Here is a 27,816-nt window from a genome sequence, read left to right as displayed (position 1 = left end):
GAGGGGCTGCCAGGCCCGTGCCCTACCTGTGTAGCCAGCCAGGGCAGCAGCAGGGATGACAGGCTTGTCCTTGTTCATGTCGGCCCGGTCCCGCACATAGTCCTTGAAGGTGCCCTTGGGCTTGTGGCTGGGCAGGGTGGCAGGGTAGTCCTCAGAGTCGAAGCTGTCGTAGGAGGGGACGCGCTGCAGGCTCTGGAAGGAGGACTGGCTGCTCCAGGACTGCGTCAGGCGGTCACAGCTGTCGTAGCTCTCTGTGCTCTCGAAGGAGTCCTGGCCTCCCAGCTTACCTGGGGGAGGCACAGCAGCTGAGACAGGCCTGGCCAGCACAGGGCACTTCACCTGGCCAGCACAGGCTGCTCCACCTGGCCAGCAGAGTGCTTCAGCTGGCCAGCAGAGTGCTTCCCCTGTGCACTGTGCAGGCACAGGGCAACTGATGCTGTTCCTTTACATCCCATCTCCAAAGTAAGCACAGCCCAGAGGTGCAATACTTTCACCTTTGCCATCCAGAGCAGGGCTGAGCCCTGGAAAACTTCAGGCAGAAGAGCAAGGCAGAGAGAGACAGGGGAAAAACCCAAATCTGGCCACTCTATCCAAGACTCGTGCTTTGCTGACTTTGAAGGCAATTTCAAACACATTCCAAAAGGCAATTTCAGAGACAAAATTCACTTTAGATACTCAAGGCTGAGCTCAGGAGCCTAAACGTGGGCACTCCAGGACCTCTTCATTCAGTGGGTGGGGAGGCCCTGGCACAGGGTGCCCAGAGCAGCTGGGGCTGCCCCTGGATCCCTGGCAGTGCCCAAGGCCAGGCTGGACAGGGCTTGGAGCAGCCTGGGACAGTGGGAGATGCTCCTGCCCATGGCAAGGGATGGAACCAACTTTAAGGTCCCTCCCAAGTCAAACCTTTCCACAATTCTCTGATTTCTGTGATTCTCTTGCTGCTGAAGGATATTGGAGGTCTCCAATAAATCCCCACTACATCTGCCAGCCCAATTCAAACACTGCTCAGGCACACCCAGCTCCTTGAATTTGGATGTTTCTCCCTAAATTACACAGCAGCCTTTTGCTGCCATCTGTTCCAGCCAGCCCCAAATCCCCAGCCAGCAGCAGGTTTGCTGCAGGAGCAGAGCCAATGGCTGAAAGCTCCAACAGCTTTTCCCAGCTCTGGTAAGGTGAGCACAGCTGGTTTGTATCAAAGTCACTCTCTGGGGTATTTTTAGTCAAAGCCAGAACATGAGAGGCCAGATCCTCACCAGTGCTGATTTACACCCCCCAGAGCCAGCCCTGTACTGAACCAGAGCTAAAAAAGGCCCCAAAGAACAAACTGAAATTGCAGCCTCTGATCTCCCTACTCGACTGATTGCTCAACATCTTTCCTGACAAGCTAACAGGATCATTCAAGTTCACTAATTTCCCAAACCCAGCTAAAAACAGCTGCTGGGATTGTGCAAGAGCTCCTGGAGAAATTTCCATTGGCAGAGCTCCCCATAGCCTGGGCCCAGAAAGCAAATCCCAGGGGACAGGGAACGTGGAAGGGCGCTGGCAGACGCCCCCAAATATTTGTTGTGTTGTAGTTTGAAGAGCACTTGCTGTGAAAAGACTCAACTACTGCAGGGCCTGCCCTGATTGCTGGCCTAGAGTCATTGGGAGCTGGGATCCATTGGCTTCATTCTGCTGGGATAGCCCTATTCCAAACTCTTTTCTATTTTCTTTTTGTTTTTTGAGGATTTTCACGCTCCAATCCTTCCCTGAATCCTGCTAAGGAGAACACAACGCTGCTGTGTCTGTACATTAATTGGCATAACCAATTCCCTGAGCAATCCTGCAGCACAGGCTCATTTTAAAAAGGAATTAAAACCTGACAGAGATGTGATTTGTGTCAATCCATTGAAAATTCACCTAAATTCCACCTAGCTGGAACAATCACGCCTTGCACTTACTCAGGACCAGCCTAAATGAGTTTGGCAGCTCCACTTCTCAACCAGCTGCCCTCGCTGACAGGGCAGAGAGAAACAACTCCCGTGGGACCCCAAAATCTCCTCCTAAAGGCCCCACAGAAGGCCTGGGAAAGGCCCCACAGTGTCTGGAAAACCTTCACCCTGAGGTGATGCTGAAGGGTTTGACTTTGTGTCAGACTAACCTTGTAAGACAGTGCAAGGTAAAGAGGAACATAAATATAAATTAACTGGGCTCTGCTTTATATTAAGACTTTCCCCCAGCCCTGGCAGGATTTGTGTCCCCCAAAGGCCCTTCCATGGCTGAAATGCAGCACTGGTGTGAGCACAGCCTCTTGCACCAGTGTTCAAGCCTTTGCTAACAGCAGCAGCCAGGGCTCTCAGTTCCCTCCCCTGAAACCATTTTTAGGTTTGCCACTGAGAACAGGCTCCAGGTGGAGTTGCAGAAGCCTTCCTGAGCCATTGCACTGTGAGAATGATGAAATCACCTGTGTTAAAGAAAAGGTCAAGAAAAGGCAGAGACGTTGCTGAAATTTAGGCAGAAAAACAACCCCAAAAAGAGCAGTTTCCCCAAAATTAAAACCGTGCTGCCCTTCTGGCTCAGGTCATCTCTCTCAGAAGGAGAGGCAAGAGCACGAATAACAAGTTCCCAGTAATTGGCTCTCCCAGCCTGGAAAAAGAGCGAGGAAGTTCAAATGAGCTGCATGTGCCATGCAGCCTGGAAAGCAGCTCTGGCTTTGCTGGGAGGGCAGCTCAGCCTCAGCTCTCTGGATAAATGGGTTTAAGTGCTGCACATCAAACCTGGCTCACAGCACCACGTCCCTGTAACAAATTCTGGGGCTGAGGACACCTGGATTTCATTTTAGGGGATGGCAGGCAGGTCACATCTCCTCCCTGTGCCTCAGGTTCCCTACCTGGAATCTGGAGATAATGATCCCACTTGTGAGGGACTTTGAGCTCCATGGATTCAGCTTTTTGCTTTGAAGGAGGCAGAGCCACATCCCCAGCCTGGCATCATTGATGTGATCACAAAGCAATCAGACACGTGGGCCCCACGTGTTCCCAGTCTCACAACATTAATTGGGAAGGAATTTGGGCTCAGATCCTCCGAAGTGTTCAGGTGTTTAAATCCCACCACCTCAAAGAGGAATCACGTACCTATAACTCTTTGGGGAGCAGCATTTGGGGGGTCCTTAGCTCTGCTGCTGCCCCAGCCCCTGACATCTGCACCTCGTAACCAAGTTCAGGAATTGGCTGCAGCAAGTATTTCAGAGAAGCAGCCATCAAATCCCTGGACATAATGGACAAAGACTTTGGATCATAAAGTGCAAAACTCTTCAGAGCCTTCAACAGCAATTCCTGATGAGAACTTGTGAAGAATTTGTGGAGCTTTGCCTGGGCTCCTAAAAATGGGATTTCTACAAGCACCCAGCAGTTTGCCCTGCCTGGTAACATGAAAGCTCAGCTCAATTTCACTCAGGTTCAACATCAAAGCACAGCACCAGAAACATGCCCTTTCTGCAGAGGATGCAAAACAGGCAGCAGAGGAGAGGAGAGGAAAGCAAGCCCTTCCTCGAGGTTTCCCTGGGGAGAAGGGCAGGGAGAGCTCAGAGCCACCAGGGAAGCCAGCAGTGTTGCGAGAGGGCTGTGTCAGCACTGCACAGCTCCCTCGGTGCTCCCAGGGCCATTTTCTCGGGAGGGGGGGTGAGAACAGCAGGAACCCAAGCCAGCCCCAGTCAGACAATCCCCTTTTCTAGAACTTTCATCATTCTATTTCTCCAAAGTATCTAGTCTTATTTACATAGCTATCCTTTAAAACTCTTTTTCTAGTTCCCTTTTACAGGAGTGTGCCTTGGTTGACGGAGTGACAAAACTCTCCTTTGTCCCCTCAAAAAGGAAAGAAGCCCAGAAGTTTCTCTCCTCCATTAGGTGAAAAAGCCACCTTATAGGCCATGGGGACTTCACCTCAAACTTAAGGATAGCTAATTGGACAGAAGCCAAAATGTCCTGCCTGAGCAATTAACTAGAAAAAGGAGAGAACAAAGAAACTAACCACTTTTGTGAGGTGTTTTTCCAGGAGCAAGAACGTCTGGCACCTGACTCGGTTTTCCTTTGTTTGTTATTTTGCCTTTTATTAAACCTTTTTGTTTCCAACACTGCAACAGAAGCCATCCTGCTGATTTTTATGCCTCCAAAGGTAGCTGAGCTATCTTGGGTGTGATATAGACCTCTGAGAGCTTATTAGACCTGGCCCAAAGAAGTTACTACATCACAATTTCTCTCTCAACAATATCTGTCCTGTTCCATGGCATTTCTAACTCAGCATTTCTCATCTCCCAGTTCACTGACAAACACATCCAGTGTAAACCTTCTGTTAAACCCTGAAAACTCTCTCCAAGTTCATTTCCCAGGTTTAAGCCCAGCTTTACCTCGGCTGGCACGGCCCATGCACATGTTGTCTGGAGTCACCACCTCCTGCTTGATGGAGAAGAAGTCGTTGTGCAGCGGGTCCTGGGCGGGCTCGCGCAGCAGCACCGAGGGGTACTCGCTCTCGTACTTGAGGGACAGCAGCTCCTCCGAGCTGATGGGGTGCAGGGTCTGGTAGGACTCGGTGATGAAGCTGGGCTCCGAGAACTCGGACGGGGGCACGCACTGCGCGTGCTCGATGCCATAACCTGGGACACAGCACAAGTCAGAGCCTGCCCAAGGCAGCTTCAAGGACCCAGAGCATCCCACAGCCCCTCCCTTGGGCACTGCTTGGGGTGAGGGCTCCAGACATCCCACACCTCCTCCCGTAATGCTTTGGGTGAGGCCTCCAGAAGCTACAGAGATGGGGTCTGAAAATGCAGCAATTTAGCAAAATACAACACCCCCGACCGTCCTCAATGTGCTTTGCACCAAACTCCTCCCAGGGCAGCTGCCAGAAGGAAAAAGCTGGGAAACCCTGGGAAGTGGATTTTACCCTGTTGCTCAGCAGATAAGCAATAGGGTAAAAATGCTTCATTGCTGGTTGGGAAATGTGAGTCCTTGCACAGCCACCTCTCCCCATGCCAGAGCCTGGAATCCCAATCCACAGAATCATGGAATCCCAGAAGGTTTTGGATTGGAAAGGAACTTAAAGCTCATCGAATCCCACCCCTGCCATGGCAGGGACATCTTCCACTACCCCGTTGCTCCAAGCCTTGTCCAGCCTGGCCTGGGACAATTCCAGGGATGGAGAGTCCACCACCTTTCTGGGCACCCTGTGCCAGCGCCTCTCAACCCTCACAGTGAAGGATTTCTCCTTCACACCTCATCCAAATCTCTCCTCTTCAGGTCAGCTAGGCTTTTTGCTGGTTTGTGAAATATCTCCCAGATTTCCAATGCCCTTAAAGGACAGCTCCAAAGCAATGGCAATGGGAAGTGCAGGAGTGCAGGTGGAGACTCATCCCTTTCCTTGCTAGGCTCCTCCCTGGCAATCCAGAGTTCAGCCTTTCCCTCCATTCCCTCCCTTTTTTTAACAGGTTTTTTACAATTCCCAACACTCAGGTGTGCTGAGGCTGCTTTCAAAATCTGCTGAGTTACAGCATCAAACCAATAGTGCTAGAAGAAACCAGATGTTGGCACACAAGGCAGCCACCAGTCCAAGGCAGTCCAGGAGGCTTCCAAATCAACCCTAAACCCTTGGAAACACCAGATCCCCCTTTGCAGGGTGCAGTCCTGTTGTGGTGAGGACAAACCTCTGCTCAAAGGTGCTTCCAGGCATGGTAATGGTGATAATGCACACTGCTAATTGAGACTTACTAATGAAGTAGTCTGAGGTGTAGCGGGACTCGGGGTACGTGGTGCTCACGCCATTTGCTGGGTACGGTTTCACCTCCTCTGCAAAGAAGAAAGGAAGGAAATGTCACCAGTGGAAGGCACACGGAGCTGTGCAACACTTGCTGTGACACAGAGAGCCCTGAACTTCCCAAAATCTCCTCAGGTTAAACTGGGACGTTCTGAGCTACAGAAATGAGTCCAGAACTGAAATCCCGCAGGAAGCTGGGGCACGTGGGGTCCTTCGGGAATTCCTGCTGCAGGTATGGCTGAGCTTAAACAAAAACCAACCCAACCCAAACAGCAACAGCGTTCTCAGCCAGGGCCCCAGGAGGCTCTGAGCTCCCAGCTGCAGCATTTCCTTGCCTGCCTCAGGCTTTGTCACCTCTCCTTCTCCTGGGGGTTGCTGAGCACACTTCCATGTGTCAGCTCCTGGAAAAACTCCCCAGACAAGGACAGTTGTTTTCCTGGAAAAGCCCTATTTTTAGACCAGCAGTAGGTGTGTATGAGGGAGTGGGTGACCCATCCCAAAGCCAGCTCCTCTAACCCCAAATCAGTGTGAAATCCCAGCCTGTGCAGCACCTGATGCAGGCAGAACATTCCATGTCCCAAACTGCTTTGTTCACTGTCCCTGACCCCACTCCTGACATAGACTCCTCCATGTATATATGGTCAAAATGCCAAATTTCAGCTTTCCATAGGCATAACTCACTGGGAGAGAGCACAGAGCACATCAAGGCATGGATTCCCTGCTTCCCGTGGCTTTTTCCAAGCACTTTGCTCCTCCTGGGCTGTGCTGAATTTGCTTTCCCATGTAAAAGCCACCCTGCCCCTACTCTGGGCAGTTTTTCCGTGAACACCTGACCCATTCCAGTGTGGCATTCTGAGCAGGGATACTGGGATGGGGATTTTCTTTCCTTTAACCAAAGCAAGGCCCCTGGGCAGCTCTGGGCTGGGTTTGTTTCTGCCCCAGCTCTGGAGAGCCGAGCACAGATAACACACGTTCGCCTGTGAGGAGCCTAAATTTGGCCCTCTCCCCTGGGGACTGCAGGCTGGAAAATATTCCCTAACAAAAGGAGAGGTTGTGCAAACACAGACTAATGAGAAATGCTCTGTTCCTCTCTCCACAGTGTCTGCCAAGGGGCAGGGGCTGACCACAGAGCAGGGGAGAACCTTTGGCTGAGCTTAGAGTCAAGTGCAGGGCACTGCTGACTGCTGGTAACTGAGGGGGTTATTTTAGGAAGAATTATGGAAAAGTGAGCCTGAAAATACCCAAATCCATGCAGGGAAAAGGCACCGTGTGCTGTTTTTAAAGCCTGAGCAGGCTGTGGTACGTGAGTCACGCAGTGCTCACTGGGGACAGTGTCAGCTCAGGGGACAGCGGGGTCACAGCCTGTCCCAGCCAGACCCTGGGCCAGCAGCACAGGTAAAGCCAGGCATTTCAGGGTTAACAGCCACTCCCAGCACCAACACCCCCAGTGATGATGGTGGGGATGTTGGAGAGACAAGCTGGAGCCCTGGCTGAGCCTGGAGACTCCTGGATCTCTTCCCATGTCACATTCAGGTGCAGAGGGAGAGCCCCAGCTCCTCCTGTGTGGGCAGAGACGTGGCAGGGACAGGGACAGGGACAGGGACAGCTCTCTTCTGTCTGTACAGCTCCAGCCCAGCTCTGGTCAGGGCTGGAGATGGGCCCCAGCACTTACAGGGAACAGAACCCAGTCCTGGGGGGAGGCTGGTTATTTCTTGGGAGCTCTTTGTCACCCACAAATACCTCACTGGAAATGTGTTCAGAGCCCACCAGAGGAGCAAGGTCCCTGCTTGTGCAAGAGTGACAAAGTCACCAATGAAACCAAGCAGGCAACAAAGATTTCTGGGTTCCCAGGGCAACACCAACAGTGTGAAGACACAGAAATTCAGCTTTATTCATTTTCAGCCTTTCAGAAGAAGAGTTGCAGCAGGCACAAAGATTTTCAGCTTCTTTGAAAAACTCCTCTCTGTCCCAGGCCGTTGTACCACCAATTCAGTGTCTGAATACCCATGTGTGTCAGTGCTGTCTGAAATTATGATTCCCCTCTGCCATAAATTTACAGCATCGAGTCCATCTCTGTGTGTGGGGAATCTGCAGGAAGGAGGTGCAAACCCAGCCCTGGTGCCTCAGGCAGTACCTGCAGCACATCCCACCCTCTCCAGTGGGCACAGCCCAAAAAATCACAGAATTACAGAATCCTAGGAGGATTGGGTTGGAAAGGACCTTGAAGACCTCCCAGCCATGGGCAGGGACAGCAGGGAAGAAGGGCTGTGGGAAGGTGCAAGCAATGGCTCAATACAAGGAGAAACTGGGCTGACCACAAAGTTTGACTTTGTTTGGTTAAACTGCTCGGTGTTGATCCAAGCTCTCCATGAAAAATATGCAAAACAAAAGGGACAGACCAGACTTAGAGCCCAAGAGCAGGAAAACAGCCTGGCCTGCCCAGAGCCCGGGAAGGGCCATGTTTACCTCCTGCAAACCACAGGTAGCAGTAAAATTAGTAATGGGCAATTAACATCCATTTGTCAATGGTTTCCTGGAAGGAATAACTGTGCTCCCCTCCCCTTCCTGCCACCAGGGTCAGTAGGACAGCACAGGGGACATTCCAGGAAAGCAAATAGCTCTGCAGAGAAGGAAGCTGGAGAAAGAGCCCAGGTGTGCTGCAGCTCCTGCTTGTGGCTCAGGTAGAGGTGCTCAGCTCCTCACCTGCTCCATAGAAACCATCCCAGTGCTCCTGGGCATCCAGACACAGAAAATCAACACCCTAAATCAAAGTGTGTGTCCCCAGTCACTGAACGTTAATACCCTGGGATGCTGTCATTCAGGGAATGGCACAGATGGCTTCTCCTCCCAAAAATGCTGGTTTTGGGGACATGGAACACCCTTTTTTGGGACATGGAACAAAGCAAAGCAGCTTCCAATCACCACTGGGAAATTCAGGTAGGATTTTGGCTGTATTCCTGTACCCAGTTCCAGTGGAGGAAATAGTAAAATTCACAACAGGAGCTGAACAGGCTGAGGAAAATCCCACCATGGATTCCAGGCAGGCACAGTGTCCCTGCCCACTGGGGATCCTTGCCAAGCAGCTGGCATAAACACTGCCTCTTTGAGGCACTGCCAGGATTCGCCCTGCCCCTGCTGTTGGGATGCCCATTTGGAATCCTGCTGGAAAGCTGGGCTTTGGAAGATGTTGTTTTTTCCTGGGATTAAAGCTCAAGGTGAACAGCTCCTGGTCTGTGGAAAGCCCCAGAACCAGGTTGGCAGGGATGCTGTGAATTGTTCACTGGGACACGCCAGGACTGACCTTTCTGCAGGATCTCCAGATGTTCCCAAAGGATATCTCCCACAAAGTCAGGTGCCAGCTCCAGGAAGCATTCCTTGCCCAGGGCACAGAGGGCAGCTCCATTCATGCAGAACTTCTGGAAATCCACTTCCTTCAGGCTGAACTCGTTCACTGCCCACATCACCCAGTCCCGCACGTGCGTCTCCGTCCACTGCTGGGGGTCTGCAGAGGGATCCAGCCGTGAGCACCCATGGGCAGTTTTCCCAGGAAAACAGGACACAGACAGTGCTGCAGCTGCCCTGCACTGGCACAGCCTCATCCCTGGAGACTGGCAGCACACTGGCACCAGGGTGTGTGGAACGCCATGCCCAGTCTGGATCAGCCTTTATGGGGACACATTTCATCCAAGGAACAAGCTTTGGATTTGTTTGGGATTTCTAAAAATCCCATCACTTCTCTGACCCCCTTCTCCCACCCATTTCTCCAATTTTCTTAGTTTCTCCCTGTCACCAGCCTCTGGTAAAGGGTTCCTGCTGCTTCTTTCTTTAGTGGAGATGACTTGTCCACATTTTTCCAGCTGAAGCTTCCAAGAAGCTTCAGGTGGTATCTGAAAGGCAACACCACCTGAGGAGAACCAGCAGGGGAGATGGCAGACAGGGAATTCTGGGCAGGAGGACACAGCCCCTGTGGGTACCGTGGTTGTTCACAGGAAGCCAAGTCTTACCTTTGGGAATTCCCAGCCGCTGCTGCTCCTTGGCAAAGCCACTGAACGTGGCTTTCAGTGCCTGGGACATCATTTCTTTGCTGCTGGGCGTTAATAAAGGCACATCTGCACATTCCATGTCTGAAAGAAGCAGGAGAGAAACACAGCCATGAGGACACGGGGCTGGGAAAGATGTCAGGGAATGCCAGCCAGGTGCACATGGTGTCCCTACGCTTCTGGAATGTGCTACTGGATGAAGATATCAAGGCCTTTCCAGACAGCCTGCTGGGCTTCAGCATTCTAGGTGTGTCTGGAGCCTGGGAAATGCCTCAGCAGCTCCAGGCACCGAGGAAGGCAAAGAGTCCCACACCATGGTGTGCAAGAAAGAGGGAGAAAAGCATCCCTGAATTGCCACTCTGTCATCCCAGTGCAAACAAAAGCAAAGAGAAAATTAAAGAATTCTAGAAAATTCTCTATCCTAGGAAATTCTCCCCTGTGGGGGTGGGGAGGCCCTGACACAGAGAAGCTGTGGCTGCCCCTTCTCTGGAAGGGTCCAAGGCCATGTTGGAACAACCTGGGATGGTGGAATGGGATGGGCTTTAAGGTCCCTTCCATCCCAAACCATTCATATTTCTAAGAGTCCATGAAAAAGCAAGCTGACAGCAGGCTGAGACAGGATGGAGGAGTGGCAGAATACCCATTTGAGGGGGGAAGGGAAACAAAGAGCTGGAAAATCCCACATTAGCCCAGAGTTACGTCATGCACATCCATAGCACATAGCACGGAGCCAGGGTGAGTCATGGCCAACGCTGCCACCCCAGGGGACAGAGGGGCCAAGCCGAGAGCCAGGCCTGGAGTCAATCCTGACAAGGACCAAACCTCTTCCTTTCCTTTTTTAAATCCTTTTTTCTCATTTATTTGGAAGGAGATGAAGCTTTGTAGCCAAAAAGTCTCACAATAAAAGCAGCCATTTGAGGCAAAATATCTGAATAGAGGTTTGGCTCTTTTTCCCATACTTTCAGTATTCCTGAAAAACATCTTTGATGGAGAAGGAAAGTCTTGAACAACCACCACCCCAAAAACTGCCCTTGGTCAGCAGAGATGGAAATCTTCCACCTAAGGCTGGCTTAGCTCTGCAGCCTAGTGGAAATTTTCCATGAAAACTCAGAGGAAAAATGACACCACGGGCAAAGTCTTTGGTGTTCTCATGAATATTTGGAAGCCAACACTGAAAATCAAAAATTCTGTGTCTTGTGGAAACTCAACCACCACAGTTTTCCATTGCTCCAAGTTCACTAAACTCCTGATTGAATAAACCTTTACACCTGCAAAAAGCTGCTGAGGGCCTGTTCCAGGCAGTGTTGGTGTATTCCTGACAAAACCCAGAGTCAGGGAGGGAAGCAGCGCTGCAGCCACTGGGAAGAGCCAGCCCAGCTGCCCAGTCTGGAACTCCTGCTCCACTCAACTCCTCCCCAGCCAAACTCACGGGCATCATTTAAAGGCCAAACAACCCAACACAGGGTTTTTTTCCAAGTGGGAATCTGGGGGTTGGGTCAACAGAATTCCAGGGTAGTGGTGGAGTCATCACCCCTGGAAGTGTTTAAAAAACCTGCAGATGTGGCTCTTGGCGACATGGGTTGGTGGTCACCTGGCAGTGCTGGGGAATGGTTGGACCCCATGATCTTGGAAAGCTTTTCCAACCTAAACAATCCTGTTTTTCCATGGATAAACCTCCACAGGCAGCTCTGTAGCACAGGGTGAGGGTGACAATGCTGCAAAGCATCCCCAGATCATCCGCTGGATACTCCCAACTCAATTCCACTGCCAAGCCAAACAGAGCAACTTCTCTGTCCCCACTTCTGCACCTTCCACCTCTCAGCCCCAACACATGCACATCCTCCAGCCAAGTCCCCAAGACTCTCAAGAAATGATTTGCAGACTCTTGGCTCAGGTAGAAGCAGTGAAATTCCCAACACGGAGTCTCTCAGGACACAATTCCTGCCCTCAGCCCAGCACACAATCCAGGATTGCCTCCACAGTGGCAGGATTGGGACCTTTGAAAGCAAATCCCACATGCAAAGGCTATTTGGCAAATTACACTTCATTATTTACTGGATTTGGCTGGAGAGGGCATGGAAAATGAGCAGCCACCATTGCTATCTCTGTTCCCCATCTGCTGCTTGAGATAACACTGGGAGAAAGTGGCTCGGTGCCCCTTTCCCTTCATCCTCAAGTTACACTTGAATGTTCTGCTCTCCCTGCTCTGTGGTCACAGGGACCACCCAGGAATCTGCTCCCTCTGCCTGCCTCAACAGCAGCTCCTGCCTGCCCTGGGAAGATGAGTCAGAGCCAGGATGAGAAAATGGTTCTAACCCCAACTTTAACACTGAATCACCATGAAAACCTGTGTGGAGGGGAGCTCCTCAGGCCAGACACCGAGAGCAGGGTGAAAAACGGTATTTTTGTCTCTGCAATAGCAAGGGCCCATCCCTGATCCTGCTGTTTGGTTGTGCAGGATCCATGGGTTGGCCTTGCACAAACCCAGCAAATCAATTTTTCAGTAGCAGGAGGATAAGATTTCGGTTTAGGAAGGTGAATGCTGAGCTCTGCACAAACAACCTGTCAAACAGGGGAGACTTAAAAGTGATTCCCAGGGAGAGGTCACAGGGAAGCAAACAATCTGTTCCCAAATAAATAAAAAAAAAAACATGCCAGAGGACAGTTTCTATTTAAACACCCAGATCAACCCAAATGTGCATTTCAAGGCTTCTGCAAAATCTGTTGTGCTCGGCAGATTTAGGACTAAAACATCATCTGCTTTTTTCCTGCGAGGTCGCAGCCACTTGTTTGAATTTCTGCTGAGGAGAGAGCAGCCCCAAAGCCCTGAGCCTGCAGAAGCCTTGGTTGGCTCAGCAGTGTCCCAGAGCTGGGGAAAACTCACCCAGGGAAACCAAACGCGTGTGAAGCTCTGCAGACATGTTTGGGGAGAAGGCTTGGCTGGGTGGATTGAGAAAGATGGGGTGGATGGACAGTTTTTACCCTAAATTCTGCTTCTGCTCTTTGGAGGTACTGAATTTATTTAAATAATTCAGTATTTATTTTAAAACTGGGTGGTTTCTGTGCAGGGAGCATGGTGGGCTTCACCCAGCTCTGTGCAGGGCCAGGACCCGGACTTAGCGATCCCTGTGAATCCCTTCCAACCTGGAATATCCTATAACTCTATGAACTTTGCTGCTGCAGGGAAATTCCTTGCCGTGGAGGCAAACCCAGCCCTGGCGATGTCCTCCAGTGCTTCGCCTCCAGCCTGGGATGCCTAAAGGTCAGAGTTGAGCAGAATTTCAGGAACAAAAGCAACAAGCCCCATTTAGCTGCCCTGGTATCAGCTTTCAGTGCCATCTGAAACCTGTTTGCAAGATTTTAATCAAACCTTGCACCAATAAAACCTCTCCTTTAGTGCTGCCCACGGAGCTCAGGGCTGTGTGCAGGAGCTGGGGTGGGAGCCAGCACCAGGCCCAGCTGTTCCGCCTAAACCCAGTTCAGGAATGCTGGGGCTTTAATCCCAAAAGCAAGCTCAGCAGCAGGGGCCAGACTGGGATTTCTGGCTGGTTTTTACGAGCCCATCAAAGCCCCCAACACGGCTGCCACGTGCACCCAGCTGTGGGGATGCCGTGTCCTCGTCCTGTGCCGACAGAGCCGCCTTTGATTTCCCTCCTGGGAGAGCGGGCAGGGAGCTATGGCTTGATTTTTAAACTGTGCCAGGAGTTGCAGTCACCCTGGAGAGTTATGTCAGCAGCATCTGCAGAGCAGAGATGCAGGATTTGCCTCTCATGGGGACAGCTTTTATCTGGCTGCAGCATTCCAAGGCAAAGAGGGATCTGGAGGCTCCGTGGCTTCTCCAAACCAGGCCCCTTCAGCTCCCTGACATCCCTGGGGATGGCACTCACAAGGACAAGAGGATAAAACACCCTGACATTGCCCTGGATGGGTTCTGTGCTAAGGGGGACCTGCCCAGTCCCCCCAGCCAGGGGCACATGGAGCCTGAGAGAAAACCAGGAGCAAAGAGGCCAAGATCACTAAGTTCATCTCCCAGCCAAATTCCCACTCTGTTCTCACCAGGCCTTGCATGTGTAAACTATTTCCACACATCTGATCTTTTTAAAGGACTCAGATTTACAAACTTCAGGGATTTTGACCTTCAAATGCACAGAACTCATCTGCACGCCAAAGCCATTTGCAGCTGATTGCAGAAGGAAAATAAATGGCAGAGAGGGCAAAAAAAGGATGGGCTGAGCAGAGGGATGGGAGCAAAGTCATTTTTCAGCCCAGTTTCCACCCAGGGTCAGTGACTCCTCCAAGCTCTCCTCGGCCACTAACTTTTTTTTCCATCAGAGGCCCAGTGTGTCCCTGTGTGGGGTTTCACCAGCAGCTGCTGGAAATGGATGTGGGGAGGGTCAGAGCAGAGCCACCTGACCCCACAGCACCTCCTGTCCCTGCCTGGATGGATGGATGGATGGATGGATGGATGGATGGATGGATGGATGGATGGATGGACAGCAAGGGCAGGAACCCGAGGTCTCCTCAGCCTTCCCTGCCCAGGCCTGGAGCACAGGATGCCATGGAGATGCCAAGCCTTGTGTGGCTTGGCAGAGGCACAGGGACAAAGGGGAAAGGCTTGGAAATGAAACAGGGTAGAATAGATTTAGATTTAGATTTAGATTTAGATTTAGATTTAGATTTAGATTTAGATTTAGATTTAGATTTGATTTCAGGAGGAAATTCTTCCCTGTGACAGTGGGCAGGCCCTGGCACAGGATGCCCAGAGCAGCTGTGGCTGCCCCTGGATCCCTGGCAGTGCCCAAGGCCAGGCTGGGCAGGGCTTGGAGCAGCCTGCGACAGTGGGAGGTGTCCCTGCCATGGCAGGGGTAGAATGAGATGAGCTTTAAGGTCCCTTCCAACACAAACCATTCCAGGATTTCATGGTTAAATTAGGGGGGGAAATGCAGGTTAGCTTCAAACGAGATCCTTTGCATCCAAGGGCTCCATGAGTTCGAGCCTGTGTCCCTCAGAAACCTCAGTCCTTGAGCCCTGAGGCAGCTGGAGCCCCCATCCCGTCTGGAGCTGCCCACACTCCAGAATGTCCCCCCAGTGCTGGGTGACGATGGAGAAGGAGTTTCCCTGAGGGGTGGCAGGGGTTCACTCTCCCACCCCCCTGCCATGTGCCCACAGTGATTCTGTGACCACCAAGCCCACGGTTCCCCCTCAGCCCACCCTGAGCTCATCTTCCTGAGCCCCTCTGGCCCAGCTTTCCTTGGGATCCAAAGCAGGGCAGAGCTGGAGATGGGGGAAGCTGCAGCACAGATTTCCCAATGTCCCCCAGCTGAGAGGGTTCAGCAGCACAGAACCTTTCTCAGGATCAGAGGAGGCTGAGGAGAGGGGGGCTGGGAGCTAAGACCCTTCCCACGCTCCCCAGCGAGGCTGCCAGGCACCGTGGAGCCACCACGTCCCCACCACATCCCCACCACGTCCCCACGTCCCCAGCTCAGGTTTCCAGCACCCCCAGGCACCTCCAGCCCCTCAGGGCAGCTCTGCCTTTCCCAGGTGTCCCCTGCCCTGGAGCAGGGACACCCGAGCAAACAACCCTGGTTGAGCCCCCTGTTATTTAGGCAGGATTAGGCAAAAATTTGTGTGCACTTTTGAACTGTTTTCACAAGCGTTGCCTCTCACTCCCACGCAGGAAGCAGGAGAGGAGCCGGCCTGTTCCAATTAGGGCTCCTGGACCCGAAGGGCAGCGAGATTCCAGGGGGAAAAGGGAAAGTGGGACAGAAAGCTGGAAAAAAGGGGCCAGAGGGAAATCTGGATGGGGAGCAGGGATAAGCACAGTAAGGGGTGTTTGCTGGGGCTGTGGGGATGGGATGGGAGCAGATGGGATGGGAGCAGATGGGGGAGATTCCTGCAGCTACGTGCCAGAGACCGGCCCTGCTTCCCTCCGCAAGGATGGCACAAAAGGTGCAGACATTTGCTATTTTAATTTAAAATAAATATATTTCTTAAACAAAAAAATAAAAAAGAGAAGAAAAATAAGTCTTTTTTTCCCCTCCTTCAAGCAGTGAAAAATAAATACTGTGAGATGAAAGCTGGGCTTCAAGAGAAAAACAAGAGAGGAAACCGAAAGCCCACAGTGCTTAGCACTGCAGAAAGCCCAACAAAGCCAGCTTTTTTCCGGCCCTCAGCAGTTTTCTTAGGGAGATGTGGTGTGCCATGGGGGCCAGCTCTTCCCCTCAAAACAGGCCTGAGCACTGTCCTCCCTAGATGCAGATAAAGGCATTTTGTCCCAGGTTTGGGCTCTCAGCACTTGGAGCTCCAGAGGGGAAGGTTTGGCTGTGGGTGAGGTGTTGGGATGCTCTGCCCAGCCTTGGGTTCAGCCCTGTGTGCCATGGACAGCCTGGCCTGGCAGAAACATGTCCATGAGGAAAACTGGACACAGAGCAGCCACCAGGTGAGGGAGAGCTGGTTTGGCTCTGGGGTCTGGCAGCTGTGAGGAGCCAGGGAAAGGATTCTGCAGCCACCATCAGTCACAGCCTGCCCTGCTCAGGCTCCAGTTCCTTCTCCTCCCTCACTCCCCCTGCTTTGTAACGTGGGTGTTAGATGGCAATCCTGGGAAAGCAGCATCCTTGAGAGTCCCAGGAGCTCGCAGGGGAGCAGTCTGGTGGGCAGCTCACTCTGGCTTTTGTGGAGAGAAGAGGTAATGAAGTGCTAGAGAAAGGCCAGGGCTGAAGCTGAGCTAAACCACAGCCCCTGAGTCAACGCTCACTGTGACTATGTGAAAGCTCCCCCAGCTCAGCAGGGCCAGGGCCCACAGCTTCTCTTCCTTCAGCAGTCAGGGGCTTCCCTCAGCTGGGGATTCACCCCATCCTCCCCATTTCAGCTGCTGGAAGGAGCACAGACAGGTAAAGCAAACCCTGGGGAGATCCAGCCACCTCTGAGGTTGGGGAACGTGGCCACGGTTTAACAGCACTCATTGGAACCATCAGAGAAATCAAAAACAAGACTTGTCATCAATCAAATTCCATCAGCATTGCCCAGAGCAGCTGTGGATGCCCCAGCCCTGGAAGTGTCCAAGGTCAGGCTGGACAGGGCTTGGAGCAGCCTGGGATAGGGAAGGTGTCTGTGGGATGGGATGAGTTTTAAGGTCCCTCCTGACCCAACACACCCGAAGGTTCTAGGATGAGATGCTACAAGGCTGGAGTGGTTCAGCTCCAGCAGCAGCAGCTCAACACCTGACCCTTCCACTCTTCAATCAGCTCTAAATGGCCTCTGCAGCCCCTTCAGATATAACAGCATCACAACCTAAAACTTCCTGAGCCCGCTGGCCTGAGGGCAGAGTCCAGCTTCTTTAAACCCCTGTGGAGGCTCCAGACTGGAGACAGCCAGGCCAGGAGGCTGCAGCCAGCCAGGAACAGCCTCCACCTGCCAAACCCCTCCTGCTCAGGAGGCAAAGCCATCGCTTCCCTGCCTCTTTCCCAATGGAATATCCATCCCAGCAGCAACATCCCCTCTGGAGGCAGGATTGGCGCCTCACCTCCAGGCCGGGATCGCTGCTCAGCAGGGCTGGGAGGACCCTCCCGGGCTGGCGCAAACCTGTGAGCCAGGCTTCCGCCGATAATCGCCCTAATCCCTGCTAACCGCGCCTCTAAAGACTCTAATCCCGGGGCAGGGCACACACGCGCTGCTGCCGGAGCCTGGAAAAGCCTGTAATGGACACCCGGCCCGGCTGGAGCAGCTCAGGTGGAACCAGCCAGCCCCACCTCCGGGAGATGCTCCTTTCAACCCAACCCCGCTGCTCACACCCCACTGTTGAGCAATGGGGGGAAAGGGAAAACCCCTGCCAAGCCCCGGCCCTCAGCACGGAGCAGACGAGCACAGATAGTGCCCTGCTGCTGGCACAGAGCCCAGGCGCTCACGACCAGAAGCTGCCTGAAGCTCCTCCCTGTCCCCGGGCTGGGCTGGGAGCCCTCACAGTGCCAGCCGTGACCCCGGAGCCTCGCAGGGCTGCAGGAGCCCAGCCTGAGCCTCCCAGGGCAATCCTACCTGGGCTCCAGCACTTAGGACACGGTGCTGCAGGTCAAACACACCCACCCGAGAGCTCACATTCCCTTCCAGCCTGGTCAAAGCCAGGAGTTCTGCTGTTCTCTCCTCAACTCCCTGGCTGATGTTGCCATTTCTGGCATCTTTGATGAAGGAGGGATGGGACTGGAGGATTTGTCCCAAGAGAAGGATGAACCCATCCCAGAGCCCTGCCATGGGTTTTTCCTGGATTGCAGAAGCACCCATGGGATGGATGCTCCCAAGGTACTCCCTGAACAGTTCAGAGGGAACATTTCTCCATCCATCCAAACAGACCCTCAGACTCTTTTGCAGATATTCATCTCTCTGTCCTTCATCATCACCCAGGAATAGGGACAGACACAAAGGGGATTCAGCTCCAGCACCTCCAGCTGCTGCTGCAGGCTGGGGCTGCCAAACCATGCACCAGAGTCTCCCAGCAAGGGAAAGCAGGGATGTAACAAGGCCAGGTTGAGGACAGTTGGCAGAATATCGTGTGGGGAAGATGCTGTCAGGATGGGAAGTGTGAAAAGGGAAGGCTGAGATCTCTTGGCAGGGCTGTCCCCTTGCAGCAGGAGGAAGGCCAAGGAACCTTCACTCAAGCTGTGCTCTTTCATCACTCACAAAGGATCCCAACCCTCCGAGCCGGCTCAGACACTCCTGAAGAACAAACTGTGCCAGCACACTTTGTGAGCAGCCACGCATGACCTCACAACTCGAGATGTTTTCATCCCACAATCCCGATGATCCATGTGCAATGACTCCATGCCCTGGATAAAACCCCATCATTTGTGCTGCCATCACCAGGACACGAGACATTTCTGAGGCTGATGGGCTCCAGAGCTGTCCCTGCTGCTGGGAAATCACTGCTCCTTACAGAAGCCTCAATTCCCTTGCCTTGGGAAGGGATTAGACACGGAGATGCTCAGCCAAACACCTCCAGTATGTCTGTCCCGAGGAATTCCCAACCTTCCCTTGATTTCCCTGCTCAGACTGATCCCTCTGTGTCCAGGCCCAGCCCCTTCCCCCTGGCCAAGTCACGCCAGACACGAGGCAGCACATGGCAGGGCAGTGGGAGTGCCCCGGGGCTCGGGGGATGTTCAACCCCCAGATATGTCCGACCACATCAAAGTTTCACCAGCTCCCATTCATCCTCCGGGAATGTGTGTGAGAGCCGGACCTGCCGCTGGTGTGTCCACGCGCTCATGGGGAAGGTCCCTGGGGATGTTCCTACGGCTTCCTGAAGACCAGAACATCCCACAGGATGCTGCCGGCACGGAGGAAGGCGGCGATGCGGGAGGATCAGAGGATGACGAGGGAGGAGGGAGGGAGGGAGGCTCGGCAGCGCCGGGTCACCTCCGCTCGCCGCCGCGGGCGACGGGCACTGGGCGAGCCCTGCACCGCTCGGCAGCTGCAGATTCCTGCCCGTCCCACCCCCTCCTCCGCAGCCTTCCCGGGCACCCCTTCCCCGCAGGGCAGCGCCAGCAGACAGCCGGCATTGCTCAATGGCAGCGCAAGTCACATCGCGTCCCGCGGCTGCGGGGGGACCGCGGTGCCGGGCCCGGCCAGCCCCGCTCCTTCCCGGCTGCCACAGCTTCCACATCTGGGACTGCTGGGCTCTGCCCGGGGCAGCGCTCCCTGAGCGTGTGCACGGCACAAGGAGAAGGAAGAGGAGGAGGAGGAGCCCAAGAGCTCCTTCACAGGAGCCCTGTCCTCACTTGTCCTCCCCATGTCCCCCCTCACCCCTCTGTGCCCAGGGAAGTCCCTGCACACGAGGACTCCAGGGCTGCCCTCCCTTATCAGCCCGAGCTGTCCCGGTGCCAGTTGCAGTTTCCAAAGGCGGAGAGGGAAGATTAGGATATTTAGCTTTGAAATCAAACAAATAATTGCACAGGCTTTCTGCAAACAGATCAGGGTTGGGAGGTCAGAGAGCAGCTGGTAAATCTCAGCACTGTTTGCTCTGCCTAAATAATATTAGACCAAGAATAATCAATCATTTTAATCAACAAAATTATTTTTAACTCTTTAGAGCAAACAGTCAATCCACTGGCAGCTGCCAAAAGATGGCAGGTAATGATCCACATGTCTCCAATTCCCCTGTGTGGTTATGGATTGGCTCCTTTGCACCCCTGGATTTATTGCCCTGGAGATTTGCCCTCACAAGTGCCATGACCCTCTCTGAGGATGTCCCTGGCCAGGCTCACAAGCACACACTCAAATACACACAAATACACCCAGCAGCCCCCCTGCAGCTGAACCACCCCCCCACCCCCCCCACCCAGGGCAGCTCACAGCAGCCAAGCACCTTCCCAAGCTGCATCTCCCAGGGAGGGAGGGGAGGAAGAACCTGCTGGACAGGAGAGGGAGAAAGAGCTCCTTCTGCTCTGCCACCTGAGCTAGTGCCACCTCCTGGGGTTGTGGCTGTGCTGATGGCACCACTGACCCCTCCACGGGCACCACTCATGTGCACATCCCCTCAGTCCCAGGCAGGCCGTGCACAGCAGCAGATGATCCCAGCAGCCACAACAGGACAGGAGCCTTTTCCTGGCTGGAAGCCATGAAAGCCAAAGGATTGCTGAGAGGAGAACGAGAGTCAGCCTCCCATTTGGGACCAGGAGGGAACCAGGACAAGGCCATCCCTGGATGCTCCTGCCAGCCCTGCACCATTTCACCTCCCTCTCCCCTGCCCAAGCTCAGCTCCCCCAGTGATGGAGGCCAGGAAAGGCCTGGGAAAAACCTAGGAACCAAAGCTCTGCAGCCCACGCCAGCCTCAGGAACAGCAAAGCCAAAGTAATTTCATTTCACAACTTCCCAGGAACAATTCTCCTGGGTTTATTAATTTTTAAGCAGACAAGAAAACCAACAAAGGGGATTTACCAGGAGAGCCCCAAGATTAATCATCTCCATCCCAGGCTGAGCACAGGGCTCCTGGGCTTTGCCCAGGTGTATTACACCATGCAGCATCCGGGTTTCCAGTATCCTCAGGCACAGGAGCGAGGGTTTTCCCAATCCCCAAGAAGTTCTTCTTTTCCAGCTCCTACTTCTAGGAAACTTCCCACCAGGGAAGGCAGCAGTGCAGGGACTGGGCCAGACCAAGCCCTGGGAAAATGAAGGTGGGAGTGAGCTGGGAGAGGTGGCCAAAGAGGAGCTGGGCTGCCCCATCAGGCTCAGCTCTCCCCATCCCAGAGCCAAGTGCTGTCCAGGATGGATTCTGTCCACTCCTGGCCTCAGCTGGGAAGAATGAAGGGCAGGCAGGGATAAATGCGAGGGGCTCGGATCTACCCAGAAGAAGCCTGAGCTTGGAAACCTCAGTGAGGGCTGGGGGAGAGAGGCTGAGAGGCTCCCAGGCCTCGCATCCACCCCGCGGAGCATCCGGAAGCCATTAAGGAATTACAGCCTGGCTGGCCCCAAGCCCTCTCCGGCAGAAGTGCCTGGAGCAGATGGTGAAAGGGCTGATTGAATTCGGCTGCTCACGCCAAGAGGCTCTTTAGGAGACACTCCATGGAGGAGGGGGTGGAGGGGGCGGCATTTGGGACTCGGGAGCTGGGAGCCCTTGCCAGGAACTCCAGGAATCCTCCGTCAACCCTAAGGAGGCTGGAGGAGCTCTGGCAGTGACTTGGATGTGTGGTTTGAGGGGTGTGAGATTCCCCTGGGAGCTTGGCCCAGATTTCCTGGTGCCCCAGGAGTGACTCCCCAGTGATCCAAGGCTGGTTCCTCTCCCTTCATCTCCAAGGACACCGTGCATTGGACCAGCTCCCTTCCAGGGACCTGGCATGGCCCCAGGAGCTGAGTGATCCCAAGCCTTGATCGCAGCTGAGGAGGCACAACCTCCTCAGCCCAACAGCTCTGCCCGCCCCGGGGCTTTCCTGCCAGAAAAATGCCAGTTTGTAAAGATCCTTAATTCCCATCTTGGTGTAATCCCACCCCATTCCCACACTGGGTATGGGACCAGACCTCCCAAAGAGCCCTCAGAGAGGGATGGAACTCCAGTTACTCTGGATAGGGAGGAGGTGGGGAAAAAAGACCAGGATGAGAGAAATGTAGGATGAAAAGAGCCAACAGGAGGGGGAAAAAAACCTAAGGAAAAATTTGCTTCGAAAGTCATCCTCAGTGCCAGCCCTCCCAGGGGTTATGCCAGTGCCTGGGCAAAAACACAGATGCAGGAACCAAAACTGCCTGGGGATGAAGGAAGGACTTAAACTCTCCCTGGAAAGTGGAGGGGAAGAAAAATAGGAATGCCCCAAAAACCCACACAGCCCCAAGCTCTGGGCTCCCTGCCCCGGCCAGCCAGCTCCAGCTCGCCATTCCCTGTGTCCCGGGGGGACAGGCATCGGTCCGAGGCCCCTGTGCCATCTCCTATCTCCGAGTCCATCCCTGCTTTTCCAAGGGAGAAAGCTGCAGTGAGTCCCCCCGGGATCCTTGGCCGGCTGCCCGAAGTTGGGAAATCGGGAGCCTGGTCAGGCTCTGCCGGAGGGGCCGGCACGGAGCGCTCCGTGACCGTCAGGGGATCTTTGCGGAGCAATCTTTTCCGAGACAAGTCATGAGATTATTTCTTGCCTGGAATTTGCTCCCGCAGCTCCCATCGGCCCCGGACTGCTGAGTCAAGAGACCGCCGGGGCTGTGCCCTCCAGATGAGTAAATAAATTGCCATGGGGAGTGCGGGGGGCCGGGGGGGCTGGCGCCCGGCGGGGCGCGGGATGGAGCAGGGAGGGGACCCGATGACTCCCGAGCCTTGGGCTGGGGATGGATCCCGGTTTGGCAGCCGCGCACGGAGTTAGTCACCAGATTAGCGAGCAGTTACACACGCGGCTTAAAGGCACATCGTCCTCCCCTCCCCTTCCCTTTCTTCCTTTTCCTCCGGGGTCTTATCCCCCTTTTCCCTTCTTCTTTTATTTTTGAGATTTCTTTCAGCCGAACTTTGGCTCTCAGTGAGTGCCAGGGACGGGCAGCCCGACAGCCACGGAAGGCAGAAGCCCTTGAAGACGCCGAAAGGGGGGAAAGAGTCCGGCCCGGGGGTGACACAGCTCGGGGCAGCCCCTCCTGATCCTTTCCCTCCCCCTCCCGCCGATCGCTCCCCGCCCCGCTGCGCCGCTCCGCCGGGCACTCGGGTCACTCTATAGGATCCATATGGCCCCGGCTGCTCCGGGCTCGGCTGCTTGGAAGCAGGAATGGTGCGAGTCATCCCGCTCGAAGGCAAACAGGCGCAGGGCCGGGGCCTTTCATGTTCCGGCCTTTGGAGCCAAATTCAAATCTGGAGCCGCTTAAAGGGATGGAAAGAGCCCCAGCGAGGAGCGGCCCCGCCGGGCCGCGGCTACCGGGACAGCTCCGCATCGCAAACCCCGCGGCTGCCGCTGGAAAGGGAAACTGTCCCAGCCTTCCCAGACCCCGCGGCTGCCGCTGGAAAGGGAAACTGTCCCAGCCTTCCCAGACCCCGCGGCTGCCGCTGGAAACTGTCCCAGCCTTCCCAAACGCCGGCACAGCCTCGGACCCCGAGCCCAAAATTCCTGGCAGCCCTTCACAAGGATGGGCTTGGGAAATGCCACCGATGCTGCCGGGCTCCTCTGCTGCCCGGGGCTGATGCCAGGGCTTGAGTAAAGGAGTTTTTCCTCAAAGGAGTTTTTCCTCATTTCCAGCTGCAGACCAGGAGGAATTGCGTTTGCTGACCTCATGGAGCAGTCTGAGGGATGGAGCAGTTGGGTAACGTGCCTCGAGCACTTGAAAAGAGAAAGCTCTTGGCATTGCATTTTCAAACTGCTTCTAACAATAATGGGTAAAAAAAGAAGGGAAAAAATAATGACCCAAATTTCACATGTCTCACTCCGTCTTTTTTTAATTTTCCAGTGGAAAAAGCCAGGACTACTCAGCTTTTGCAAGTTGTTTCTTCAGAGGGTTCAGGTTTCGGTAAACAATTGCTCAAAACTAAAAGGTAAGAAAACAAAAATCCCCTTTTCTGCTCCCAGAGCAGTGACCAAAATTCAGTGGCTTTGCACAAACACATACAGGCACCTCTGAAAAAAACTTTCATGTGGGTCAAAAAGCCACAGTTTGATTATTGTGATAAAAAGTGCTGACAACAGGAGGTAAACAACAGAAAACAACCCCCAAAGCACTGCCCAGTGTCCAGCTTCAGCTTTTGGGGTCTGCTGCTGGCAGTGGCAGCTCCCCTAAGTGAGCAGGGTTATCCTGCAAGGCCATGGCAGCAGAGGCAACATCCCAGGGAATGGCAGCCAGCCCCATCCTGCCGTGCCTGACTCAGCTCCCAAGGGATGCTGAGCCTGCCCCAGTCTCCCAGCACCCCCAAACTGGGAATTCTGGGAGGTGGATGGCTCCAGGCCTGCCTGCTGCTGGGGAGGAGCTGGGCAGTGGAACACAGAGCATGGAGAGCAGGAATCCTGCAAGCAGAGTGAGATCTGGAGCACCCAGCTGAGGATGCTCTCACCTCCCTGAAACGGTGGAATGGGAGTGCTGTGCCTCAGTTTCCCTAAAAACAAGGTCTCATCAAACCTTTTCTCAACATCTCTTGGGGTGCAAGGCCCCAAAGCTTTAGAAAGAATCTTTTAAAGAAAAGCTCAGTCCCTGGACTGGCTTCTCCTGCACTCCCCACCAGCCATGAGAAGAATGCCTTGGAATCACGTCAAGTATTTGAGATGAGATGGGGGGAGAGAGAGGGGGCACGGCGAGGGGAGAGGGGGAGCCTTTGACTCAGTGTCTGGCTTCTTTCATCAATCCCACATTCCTGCTCATGCCATCACCCTCCGGGAAAGTGCCACAACCTACAGAACCCATGTGGAGCCAATTTAGAATCTCCTCTGTGTAAGAAAATGCATTTTGTTCATTAACAAGTTCTGGATGCTGAGCTGTGGTGAGGAGGCAGCCCCACAGCCATCCCAGAATGGGATTCAGTGGGAAGATATCCTACACACAGCTACAGCCCAGAGCAGAGCAGTGCTCCCTGCACTCTCCCAGGACGTTGTTCCAGCCCAAATAACCCCGGGGTTCCTGCCCCAGCCACCTGAGCTGGAGGTCTCTGCCTCTGCTGGCTGTATAGGAAAGGTTTAAACATGAGGAAAAAAGCTGGAAAGCAGGGAATTGCTGGAGCAGGTATTGCTGTTGTGCCCAGCAGCAACTGGGAGATGAATGAATGGGAATTCCAGCCCCAGAGCCCAGTTCAGAGCCAGACAGAGCCCTGGGACTTTGCACATCCCAATCCACAACCAGGGCTGTCACAATAACTCCAATCCTCATTCCCAAAGCAGAGGGAGCCACAGAAAGGAGGGGAAAGCAAGCTGCTGTTTCTCGGTGTGTTTGTGATATTTCTCTGGCAGGTTATATTTATCCATGAGCTCCAGGAACCAGATGTGGGAGCGAGGGGCTGTGCTGCACCAGCTTCCTGCCTTCCTGCAAACACCGGCTCCACCTGCCCCGCACAGAGCAGGACACAGCCTGCAGAGCCAGGAAACTGTGCAAGGTCAGCACAGCCAGGGCAGGGGACAGGGAAAAACGTGTCACCTGCCTGGTCCTGCACAGGGGGCATTGCTCCCATGAGCTGGTGATGTTCATGGGACAGAGGAGCAAATTGGGGCTTGGATTTTGGCAGTTGACTGAAAAAATACCCCAAAACCTCAGCATAAAAATGCAGGGTTTCAGTCCAGAAAGAGATGGTAGTGAGAGAGCAGGGCTTGACCCATCCAGGGCTACTCTGAGCCAGCCACCCCTCAGGAGAAGGATGGAACACCTCGGAGCAGCTCTGAGCACAGCACTGGGGACTCTGCCTCCCCCTCAGCCCTGCAGGGCTCAGGCTCTGCCAGGCAACATTTGCAGCCTGTGAAAGGCTCCAGAACCTGGGTGAGACACTGAGACACCACAGCTGAGCCCTCACACCAAACTGCAAACTGAAACCACCCTGGCAGTGCCCAAGGCCAGGCTGGACAGGGCCCTGAGCCACCTGGTCCAGTGTGAGCTGTCCCTGCCATGGCAGGGGTGGCACTGGGTGAGCTTTAAGGTCCCTTCCAACCCAAACCATTCTGGGGTTGAAGGATTTATTTCTTTTTCTGCCATCTCTGTGCACTTGGCCTCCAACTGTGTCCATCCCAGACTGTCCCTCCCCTGTTCCAGAGGATATTCAGGCACATAAAGCCACTGTAGATTTCCACATTTTCCCATCACTGCCAGGGAAGCCTGCAGGCACAAATCCCCAAAGCTGGGGAAGCTGGGCTGGGGAGATGAGAGCAGGGCTGTGCAGCAGGACCCACCCCAGCTTTCCAAAGTCACCTCTGCAGAAGGAGATCCCACTCCAGGCCCAATATCTGCAGAGCATCTCCCAGCTCTGCCATGGGCAGCACTCAAGTGCTTCCCCCCTCAAATTCCACTGCACCTGGGAAAAATGTAGGAGCTCGTAGGAGAATCAATAAATATTTATTGTTTAACCAGCAGTATTTTGACTGGAGATGTAAGCATGGCCCTGTGCCAGGGAAACAAGAGCCTTCTTGGCCAGCGCTGCAAACAAATTTTTGTCTGTATCTTGTTGGAAGATTATAAACTACACAATGAAAGGAAAAAAAGAAACCCAGGCAGCGAGCAGCTTAGTCACGGAAGAGGAACAAAAGAGCTGAGATGGATAACTGTGGCATGGGGTTACAAAAAAAGGGCTGCAGGCCTGAATTTTGGCTGTGAGACTGCTGTGCTGCTCAGATCAGCTGCAGATTGTGCCACTGGCTCCTGCTGGGATGGGGCTTGGAGCTGCACCAGGAGGCTCTGGAGTGACACTGGAATCCAGCAGGAACTCCAGCCAAAAGCAAACTGGGGAGTCAGGGCTGAGCCTCACCCCTATGGAATACCCAATTCCCACAGGGATCCCAGGACCAATGAACAGTCAGGCCCTGGCTCCAGGGCAGCTTTAGTGCTCAAATACAGCAGGTCATCCCCTCCTTGTGCACCTCCTCAGCATCCTGGCAGCTCCTACCCAGCACAGGTGCTCCACCAAGCAAGACTTGTCAGCCTGGAGGGTGTCAGAGCTGCATCCTTTGGATCAGGGACAGCAGTGACACTTGCTGTCCTACATCCTGCCATTTCCTCACCTGGTGCCATGCAGGGACCAGCTGACAGTGCAAAAAAGGAGAAGACTCTCCTGCCTTATCTGGGACAGATTTACTTGGATTTGTTCCCTTCTTCCCCAAAAATCCCAGCAGATCCCGGTGCCACAACTGACAGGAGCCATTTAGGGTGGCAGCTCTGCCAGTTCACATCCCTGGTGTGTATTCAGACAGTCTGGTCCTACTCAACACCCACCTGAGGCTTTAATCTATGGGACAACCTGTGCACCCACAGCCTGATGCAGCTGCGCCCAGCTCCTCCCACAGCAGGATCCATTCCAGAGGAATGTGACTGTGGATTTCCTCGTTTTCCCATCATTGCCACGGCAGCCTGCAGTTCCATCCAGAGCTGGCTCCCAGAGAAGCTGGGGCTGCCCCATCCCTGGACTTGTCCAAGGCCAGGTTGAACTGGGCTTGGAGCCACCTGGGCTAGTGGGAGGTCTCCCAGGTGAGATCTTGAAGGATTTCAACCCAAACCATTCTGGGATTCTGTGATAATCCCGTGGCAAAGCTCAGTGTGCCACAGTCCTGCTGGAGTCCCAGCCCCTCGCTGCCTGCCTGCAATCTGCTCTGGATTTGGGAGTGCAGGAAGTCTTAGGATGCCACAGCAGCTCCTTTGGAGAGCTGGAGTGCAGCATTCCAGCGTGAGCCTGTGTTATCCCTGCATTCTGTAAGGCCCATCAAAGCGTGGCACGCTGTAATTACATGGCAAATTAGGGGCCACTTCATGGAACGACACTAATTACACACTTGGTGAGTGCTTTGGGGAGCTCGGCATGGAAACGTGTAAGGGAACGGGGTTTGCTCCAGGTCCCGGGAAATCTCCCTCCCCGTACCAGGGTAAAAACCAGGGATGT

General features: G+C 53.9%; 1 protein-coding gene across 2 annotated transcripts in view; it reads right to left on the bottom strand.

Annotated features, from left to right (window-relative positions):
* ETS1 (ETS proto-oncogene 1, transcription factor) overlaps positions 1 to 27,816 on the bottom strand; it is a 77,864-nt gene that overhangs the window by 14,987 nt on the left and 35,061 nt on the right. For both annotated transcript variants that reach the window (XM_059866978.1, XM_059866979.1), the window contains 5 exons: positions 9,786 to 9,905; positions 9,083 to 9,283; positions 5,736 to 5,813; positions 4,382 to 4,627; positions 27 to 287 (listed from right to left, as the gene is read on the bottom strand). In XM_059866978.1, the coding sequence (XP_059722961.1) occupies positions 27 to 287; positions 4,382 to 4,627; positions 5,736 to 5,813; positions 9,083 to 9,283; positions 9,786 to 9,905 (906 nt within the window). The remainder of the gene's footprint in view (positions 1 to 26; positions 288 to 4,381; positions 4,628 to 5,735; positions 5,814 to 9,082; positions 9,284 to 9,785; positions 9,906 to 27,816) is intronic.

This window comes from Haemorhous mexicanus, chromosome 24 (assembly GCF_027477595.1).
Source record: "Haemorhous mexicanus isolate bHaeMex1 chromosome 24, bHaeMex1.pri, whole genome shotgun sequence".
Taxonomy (NCBI): domain Eukaryota; kingdom Metazoa; phylum Chordata; class Aves; order Passeriformes; family Fringillidae; genus Haemorhous; species Haemorhous mexicanus.
This window is presented reverse-complemented; position numbering and strand designations above follow the sequence as displayed.